The sequence below is a fragment of the Sapajus apella genome, unplaced genomic scaffold, assembly GCF_009761245.1.
Source record: "Sapajus apella isolate SASKATOON/1434 unplaced genomic scaffold, GSC_monkey_1.0 scaffold83, whole genome shotgun sequence".
In the NCBI taxonomy this organism is placed as follows: domain Eukaryota; kingdom Metazoa; phylum Chordata; class Mammalia; order Primates; family Cebidae; genus Sapajus; species Sapajus apella.
The window spans coordinates 8694256-8703982 of NW_022437023.1; the positions used below are offsets into that span (position 1 = coordinate 8694256).

The 9727-nt window shown below is 41.0% G+C and overlaps 1 protein-coding gene across 1 annotated transcript; it reads left to right on the forward strand.

The window, feature by feature from the left end:
• Window positions 1-232: 232 nt before the first annotated feature.
• LOC116533565 lies at window positions 233-6555 on the forward strand (the record flags this gene model as incomplete). Its single annotated transcript, XM_032253337.1, has 2 exons — window positions 233-576; window positions 3202-6555. Coding segments are annotated over 2 exons (654 nt in total), but the record flags the coding sequence as incomplete, so codon positions are not given.
• Window positions 6556-9727: the final 3172 nt, after the last annotated feature.

Below are 9727 nucleotides of genomic sequence, written 5' to 3' on the forward strand. Positions count from 1 at the left end.
AAAGGATTTGGTGATATTATAGATGCTTTCCATGCCATGTGAGAGTATCTGGGTCTCCACTCAAATGATGATGCCATCTCAGTCTAGCAACATCGTATTTTAAATCACAGCCTTCCTCTACTGCCCACTGACAAATGTGCGGGAGATGAGAAAGGAGGATGCTTTTGCCATAATCCTATTTTCTCAACCCTTTACTTGCTTTTTGCCATACTGATGCTTGTTAGTGTGACTGCTAACCAGGCTGTGCTCTAGCTCAGCTCACTCTAGCACCTCAGAGCATAGCCTGGTTGGTAGTCACACTAACAAGGACCTCAATTACCCCAATTACACATCTCAAAAGAGCCAGTGTGTTATATCCAAAACCTTATATTTACATTACTTCTTCTTGTTTTCCCATCTCCAGGTCTGTTTCAGCATGGGACACATTACTTTAGCCAAAAAATTGGCTAGGAAAGCCCTTCTACTGCTGAAAAGGAATTTCCCTCAGACCTGGTTTGGTGTCCTTTTCCAGATATTCCTGGAAAAGTATTGGCATTCCTGTTCCCCAAGCCAACCTCCAAATAATCCTAGTGAGAGGTGAGAAGGCTCCCTAAAACTGTAGCTAACTGGCCTGAGCTTTGCCTTTTTTTTTTTTACCTAAAACTACTCTTTTATAATCAAGTAATCTTCAAGCATCTAACAGGCAAGCAGATAAAAAGACATACAACAGTCAGCATACATATATGTGCATGTAACAGATAAGTGTATAACATACAGTTCTCACTCTTCCATCTTACTCCCCCAGCCAATTACATGTAACAAATAGGGATTCAAAGAAAGAATCTTTTTTTGAAACCTCTCTCTGAACTTTTCTTGATCAAGAGAGACTAATTAAAATGGCATATGAGGTTAGGAGTAGTGGGATCCAAGAACTGTTTCCACATTTGGACATCTGTAGATGGCCCCATGATAAGTAGACTTGGAGCTCTTATGGGGAGGGAAGGTTGGGCATTAGTAAAGAATAAGGGTGTGCTAACCACCCTGTGCCTCAAAACAGTAAGAAGAAGTTGGCAGTCCTGCAGCAGCAGGTGCATTGCCTCTCCCTACTCTGGCAGCTCTATAACCTGGAGACCACAGCCAGTAGCTGCAGGTTTGCTTGCCTCGCTACTCTCATGCAGAAAAATTCAGCCGAGGAGCTTGCAAATGAAGCCCAGGTAAGCAAGTCCTTGCTTTACCTTTGGATCTCACTTAGAAACCTCAAGTGCTGTGGAGAAGGAGCCTGCCAAGTTCCTGGTTTTAGCATGGTTCCACAATAACCCAGACTTAACTGGACAACACTGATCATGTGTTCAAGCGAGGTTTCTTAATTTGCAGTTTATAGATGGGTTTCCAGGTATGAGATTATCTGTGAACTCTCTGAACTGAATGCAGAATTTTATGTGTATATTCAAAAGAACCTTTGGGGGCTGGCAGGAGGAAGAAAAGGGGTCATAGCTTTCATCAGATTCTCAAAGAAGCCTGTGATCTAAAAAAAGGATTTGAAACTGCTGATTTAGGAAAAAAAACAAAAGAAAATGTGTCTTCCTAATTTTAGTGTCTTATCTTTCTGTCTTATCCACATATGCAATAGCGACCTATTTGGTGAACACCTCTTATATGCCAGGCACTGATCTTGACTCCAGGGAAATATAATAAGTAATATATACAGCATGTTGGGTGATAATCAATGCAATAGAGAAAATTAAGTGGAGACAAGGGGATATGGGATTCTGTGAGGTGAAGGATGGGGTATCGTTTTGAATAAGGTGGTCAGAGAAAGCTTTACTGAGCAGGTGACATGAGTAAATATCTGAAGGAGGCAAGAAAGCCGGGCTGTCTGTGAGTAGAGTATTCAGGCAGAAGGCACAGTAAATGCCCAAGGCATACTCTCTGTGTTTGAAGGACAGCGTGACTGGAGGGGAGGAAGAGGAAGCGAGTGAACCAAGAGATGAGGTCAGAAGGACTGGGAAGGGGTGGGATGGCAAATGTTGCAGACCTTAGATAGGCCACGGTAGGAGTTTTGGCTTTTACTCTGAAAGAGATGGGAAGCCATTAATGGGTTCTGAGAAGAGGAGTGATAGGATCTACTTATATTTTAATTAGATCATCTGTCTACTGTGTTGAAAGTGTCCTGAAGGGGACAAGGAAGGAAGCAGGGAGACCAGTTAGGAGGCTATTGCAGCAATATAAGCAAGAGATGGTGGTGGCTTGGATTATTGTGGTGGAAAAATAAGTTGAGGGTGGTCTTTTGTCAAAATAGAGCCAACAGGATTCACTCATGGATCAGTTCTGGGTTGTGAAGGAAAGAGTCAAGGATAATCCCAAAAGTTGTTAGTTGAACTTACAGAGGGATAGAGATGCTCTTAATTGGGATAGGGACGTCTACAGGAAGAACAGATTTGGAGAAAGATTTGGGAGCTAGGCTTTGGAAATGTTTTATTTTAGATGCCTATTGGACATCCAGGTGGAGATGAGTCTGGTTAATACGAGTCCAGGTGAATACACAAGTCTGGGGTTCATGGGAGAGGTCTGAGCTGGAAATAGACATATGGGAACCATTAGTGTGCAAATACTATTTAAAGCCATAGGACTGGGTGAGAACACCAAGGGAATGAGTATAGAAAAGAAAAAAGGTCCGAGGACTTTGTTAACAACTCCAGTATTAAAAGGTCAGAGTGGTGAGGAGAAACCAACAAAAGAAATTGAGAATAAGTTGCCAGGGAGACAAGGAAAACCAAGAGAGCATGACATCCTGGAAAGCTAGGAAAGAGTGTTCCAAGAAGAGAACACTATGTCAAATGTGCATGTAGTCATATAGAAATCTAGGCAGCAGCCCTGAAGAGCTCTACAGAGCAAATATCAGAGGTCTTAAATTAGAGAAGACAAAGTAGTTTAATCATTGTTTTGAAGGGGAAAGTCATGGATTAGAGAGGAAAGGCAGAAGCATGTAGAGAAATTGGTTTGTTTAAAGACAGGCAGTGAGAATGATTCCATTAGAACTGCAGAGGTGAGAAGGAGCATATTTTTCCAGCTGGGTTGGAGGCAAGTGGTAGGGATACCAGGAGTTCAGACTGAGTGAGCAGCAAGGCACTATAATAGGCTCTTACAGAGGAAAGGAACAATATGGAAATGTCATGTGAATGTACAATGGGAATATTTTGCCCTGTGTTCGTTCTCCTGCAGGTTGTCTCTACCTATGTGGACGTCTCTCAGTTCTCCCAGACCATGGGCAACAAGGAGAAGTGGCTGCACTATGAGCAAATGGCCCTTCAAAAAAGCAGTTTATGTTGGTTCTCCAGGGAGGGATTGTTGGCCACAGCTCAGCTCATGCAGGCCCTTGCTTACACCAAGCTCTGCCTTGGCCACCTTGACTTCTCCATCAAGTTGGCTAATGGGACTTAGAGCTGATGAGTCTAGGGCTTTTAAAGAGTACATGTTCACAGCTAGACCTCACACAGTGCTCTTGAACCTCCTCAGGTTTTCAAGCTCGTGAGATATGCAGATACCTCAAGAAACCAGCTCTGGAGAATCTGGTCCTCTCAGTTCTCTTCAGATCTGCATTTCTGAAGAAGAAGTATTAAGGTCATTTTCTGTCATTTGTATTTGTTTTCTAAGAGGGGTGTGTATATTTTCCCAGAGAAGTTTGGAATGGAGAGGGAGATGCTGTTCTATTTCCACACCTGGGGATATCTTTCCCTTGGCCACTGCAGAAGCAATATCTTAAGTGTGGAACAGTCAGGAGTGGAAATGCAGTCAGAGCTGCTATATATTCCTCAGTACTTGGGGCTCATGGACAACTTTTCTTCAAAAAAAATTCTGCAGGGAGATAGAAAACTGCAGCAGCTCAAGACCCTGGAAATTGCCTCCGAGGCAAATTCCCACCTCCTTTGCCTAAAGATGGGTCTGATCCCAGACACAGATGTTCTCTATATAAATAGAGCTGTGAAGAGGAGATCTAGGAGATGTTAGGCTGCTTTTAGGGTGTAAGACCCCTTCCTTTCCTACCCATCCTCCTTACTCCCTAGCTGGTCCCAGTGGCTCTGTCTCTTGGCAGATTTGGTCTGTGTGTCCATGTGCTGGAGAGTCAGTGGGCACTCATTTCCCAGGGTTATGATGTCCTTGGCCTGGCCTGCTTTCATTCTGCTTGCTTAGATCTGCTGCTCTACGGAAAAGGTAAATCTTGCACAGGTCTCTGCTGTACTCCTGAGGGATTCAGACCTCACATAGGGCTCTAGGTTTGGAATACAGGCAGTCATGAACCTGTCCCTCAGGCATGGCCTCTGCCTCTGACCTCTGGCTCCTTAAAGTCTGGGAACCATGCTGTGATTCAGGGGTGTCTGCCTTTGGGGTCTTGTTTCCTTTCCTGTATCACACACCTTCTGTACCCTAGTTCCTACACTGACAATATATGCTAGCCTGGTTACCTTCTGTGTTCACAGGATTGCTATGTCGGCCCTTTAGTGAGTGTCTGCATTTTGTTCAAATCTATGAGCACAGCTGTGTTCTAATCTCTCAGAGCAACATCATGCTGGGAGTCCACTCCTCCCTGGCCATGTGGTAATGTCTTACTCAAGTGCTGTGGGAAAGGATAGGCATTTAAGTCATTTAAGCTATCTCTCCCCACCAGGCAGGACTGTTGAATATCTCTAACCAACTTTTAAAGCCCATATACCTCCCATCCCCTCCTATCTTATTAGAAGGGCTCTTGTCCTTTAACAGGTTTTGGCCTATAGGTCAAGGGTTAAGTTTAGGTTTACATTTAAGTGCTAGAGTAACCCATAGCAAGGCTGAATATAACTGGTCTCCTTTTAAGTTTCTTTGTATGTGAGTTAATAGCCTTGGTCACTTCCTTGTATGTGAGTTAATAGCCTTGGTCACTTTCTAACATCACTGCACTTCTGACTGTCCAGGAGGTCTTAGAGCCTTAAAGAAGTGACAATTTTAAGCAAAAGCCGTGGTTGGTAAGCAGTGGATATTGCTGAGAGCTGTTACTCTTTTCCTCCAGGTTTGCCCAGGAGTCACGATGGGACCTCTTTGAGCACTATTTTTCTAAGTCTTGCCAGTTGGTGAAAAGAACCAATGCCTCACTATTTGGTGCTCATAGCTTTGTCCGATTCCTAGAGTGCCATGTGTTAATGTTACAGAAAATGCCAGAGGGTATCTTCATGCATATTCCCCTAGAGCTTCGCAGCCAAACGCTCGAGGTACCTGTTTCTCAGCTGCCCTTCAACTCACACCTAACTCCCTTAGTTCTACCCTATGATGCTCTTTCTGCCACCGGAATCTCTTCCTTACTTTCCCTTTTACTGGCTCTGACTCCCTTTACTCTGAATCCTTTGTTTCTCCACATAGAAAGTTTCCACCTACCTTATGTATCCTTCCAGATATTATTGCATCTAGGTCTGGACTGGGTTTCTTAACTTTCCACCTTTGCCAGCTACTACTCAGTATCATTAAAATATTAACATTTAGCCCTGCTCAGTGAACCTATACTCTATGGTTCAGTCTATAATTTGACACATCTACCTACAGCCCTTCTGAGTCTAGAACACATTCCAGTTCCTCTGTAACCCCAAATCAGTTTTCCAGGCCCACTTTGCCATCAGTAACTCCTCCCTGTTCCCCTAGTCATGAGTGAATACGTTGAATGAGGACCTTGTAAGTTCTGATGAAGTGGCATGTTAGGAGAATGAAGCACTAATCCCAGAGCTAATGTACCTTCTTTTCCTTTCAGCACTTTAAAGAGTTCTTCTCTCGATGTGTGACCTGCCCTGTCTACCACCAGTGAGTATCTGAGCTTAAGGCCTCTGCAATGAGATGTGAAAAGAGAGAATTCATGTCCCTGACTAAGAGCGTCAGGCCTTTTGATACCTGCTTCACCAGGATTTGGATAAAAGGAGACTTTCTGGAGGAAGATAACTCTTAGAAATTTAGGAATACAGAGTAAGCATTTCTTCCTGGAACCCTTGTGTGAGAGACATAGAGACTGTCTTAGATTCTTACTCACAAGCAGTCAAAGGCTGCACCTCCGAAGTAAAAAGGGACACACAGATATAAGGAGTTAGTCCTTGCTCTAGAGGTAAGTATAGTCCTCTTCCTAGTGCTAGACCCTGCCTGGACAAACAGGAATACCTCACTATTATTAAACAGCAATGTCTTCAGCTTCTCTCAGCACTTTGTTTCAGCATTGGTAACCCTTAGGCATAGAAAGTTCTTTGCTCTTAGGCAAAGCAATTGGGTTGTTTCCTTGAAGTAACTGGATGGTCACTAAGGAGAGAAAAAGGTCTTAGAAGTCACAATATAATGTCTATGAAGGTGAATGGTAAGATTAGGCAAGAAAAGGACAGGAAAGAATGTATTTCCTTTACTCATAGCCCTGCAAATCTCCTTTCCCAGGGCTGCTAATTAAATTTGTCATTGCTGAGGGCATTCTTTGTATTTGTGACGTTCTTTATGTTCCTTCTTTCAGGATTTGACAGAGTGGATGATGTCAAGGAGAGAAGGATGCAAAAGAAACTCAAGATGTATGTGTTAAAACAGAAAAAAACAATAATCTGAAGGGACCATGATTCTTTTATTGTATATAACATAAGGAAATGCCCCCAAATTCTCCTTTTAAAGCTATAGTGTACATATTAAGTATCCTAGCCTTTACAGTTACTGCTATTTATATCTTTATCCAAATAAAAGCCTATGTTTTCTGAAACATACTCCTTAGATCTTTTTTTTTTTTAACTCTTATCAGTCATTAGCACAACTCTACCAGAAGTTAAAACCAGGAGTAGCTGGGAGGCTGGAAGGCCTTAAGATGAACTTATAAATGATTTCATCTTTTATAAGATGGGATCCATTAGCAGATGAACAACTATGACCCTAATAAAGAAGTTGTTATTACTTAAGGAAGGCTGGCAGTGCGAGTGCCTTGGTGTTGCCCTCTTTTGGCACAGATATGGTAATGGGCTCCTAAAAAGTCAAGGAGTCTTTTCAGAGGTACAAAGGGCTGTGGGAATTCATTTCTCCTTAGTGCGATGTGATTTGGGCATTTCCAGGTGAAATTGTGAAGTTGCCAGAGTATGTATAACTTTAGCTTTCTTCCTTTTTCTCCTATTTGGAGTTGCTATCTTTGGCCTTTATCTGTTTGATGGCCTTTCTTCCACTGAGTATGATCTTTCCATTGGCTTCTTATGCTTTATAACTCAATCATCTAGTGTCCAGAGTGAATTTGCTAATGTTATGATAGTTGCAATACGTTATTCACTTACTTGTGCTTGAAATATGTTGTTTAAATCCTCAATCGACTCTGTGAAGCAAGTACCCATATTACAGATAAAGAAATGGAAGCCTGGGAAGAGTTTACCCCAACAAACACAGCCGCAAAATGGTACAGCTGAGCTTCTAATCAGATGTGATTCCAGAGATTATGCTAGGCTATGCAGGCTTTCATGGGAACTAGGCTTTCCTATACCCAGTGTTCACTGTTCTCTTCAAATGGCCAAGATCAGAACTTTAAGGACAAGAAGGGAGATGTTTATGAAAGGGAGGCCTGTACTTGCCCTTTAAATCATGCAATCTAATCTACACATTTCCTCCTTCCACTTTTCTCCCTCTGGGTACCTTTCTTTTTCCTGTCCCTCTATTCCCTCCATCTTCTCCCTTGCATTCCTCCCATCTTACTTCCTCCATTCTTTCTTCTCACTCACTTTCCCCTCTGTCCTCCTCCCTCATTCCTTTAGATTTCTGGGAGGTAATATAGCGTAGCAGTCCAGACAACGACTCTGGAACCAGATAGGCTGGGTTGAAATTCTAACTCTGCTGCTTAATAGCTGCATTCATTTGGGCATATAATTTATTTTCTATATGCCTCAGTTTCCTTTCCTGTAGATGGAGATAAAATATCCTTTTGTCCTAAAAATAGGACAAAAGACTGTCATTATGAAGATTAAATGACTATAAAGCACCTGGCACATAGTAAGCACTCAATGACTGGTAGCTGTTATTATTGGTTCAGCTTTTATAATTAAAAATAGATGTTACATTTATGTGGTACAAAATTCAAAAGAAACAAGTCTGTAACAGTGAAAAACTCTCTCTCATCTCTGTCTTCCAGATACCAGTTGCCCTCCTCAGAGGTAATTAATGTTACCACGTCCTTGTGTATCCTTACATGTGTACATGTAAGCAACAGTGTAAAGTTACTGCATCCTTCTTTCCCACAAATAGTGGTGATAGATAATAACACCCTACACTACTGTATCCTTTTTTTTTTTTTTTTTTGCATTCCCTTTTGGTACTTCTTTAAATTGAGATAAAATTCACCCTTTTAAGGTATACAATTCAGTGCTTTATAGTATATTTGTAAGATTGTACAACCATCACCACTCTCTAATTCCAGAATATTTTTATCACCCCAAAAAGGAACTCCGGTCCCATTAGCAGTCACTTCCCATTTCCCCTTCCCTCAATCTTTGTTAACCACTAATATAATTTCTGGCTTTAAAGATTGGCCTATTCTGGACATTTCATTTAAATGGAATTATAATATATGGCCTTTTCTTTCAGTTAGCTTAATGTTTTCAAGGCTCATTTATGGTGTAGGATTACTTCTTATGGCCAGGTAACATTCCAATGTACCACCTTGTAGCACACGATGCCACGTTTTGTTTATCTGTTCATCAGTTGGTGGACATTTAGGTTGTTTCCAGTTTTTAACGATTGCTATAAATAATGAATGCTATGGTAAACATTCATGTACAAGTTTTTGTGTGAACATAGGCTTTCAGTTCTCTTGAGTACATACCTATCTGGGCATTTCCAGGAATTATCAGGTCATACAGAAATTCTGTGTGAGCTTTTTGAGGAACTGTCAAACCTATTCACGAAGGCCACTGTACCATTTTACGTTTTCACCAGCAATGATTGAGGCTTCCAATTTTCCACAGCCTAGACAACATTTATAGCTATTCCAGTGGGTGTGAAGTGGTATCTTATGATTTTGATTGTATTTCCTTAGTAACTAATGATGTTGAGCATCTTTTCATGAGCCTACTGGATACTAGTATGTCTTCTTGGAGAATATCTATTCAAATTATATGCCCATTTTTTAGTTGGGGTTTTGCCTTTCATTGCTGAGTTTTATGAGTTTTTAAAATATATTCTGCATGCTAGATCCTTATTGGATTTGATTTGAAAATATTTTCTCCAATTCTGTGATTTGTCGTTCCACTTTCGTGATGGAATCATTTTGCAACACAGAAGTTTTTAGTTTTGATGAAGTCAATGTATGTATGTTTTTCTTTGGATCCTTGTGCTTTAAGTGTCATATCTAAGAAACTATCAGCTAATCTGAGCCCACAAAGATTTACTCATGTTTTCTTCTAGGAGAGAAAAATTGACTTTTTTTGTTTTAGCTTTTACATGCAGGTCTTTGATTTATTTTGAGATAATTTTTGTATATCATGTGAGGTCATGTTACAAAATCATGCTTTTGCATGTGGCTATTCAGTTGTTTTTTATTTTTTAAAAAAAACAAACACCATTTGTTTTTTTTTTTTTAATATTCTTTCACTCATTGATTGTCTTGATACCCTTGTTGAAAATCAGTTGATCTTAAATGAATGGGTTTATTTCTGGCCTCTCCATTTATACTACTGGTCTGTATGTCTATCCTTATGCCAGTACCATATGGTCTTGATCACTGCAGCTTTATAGT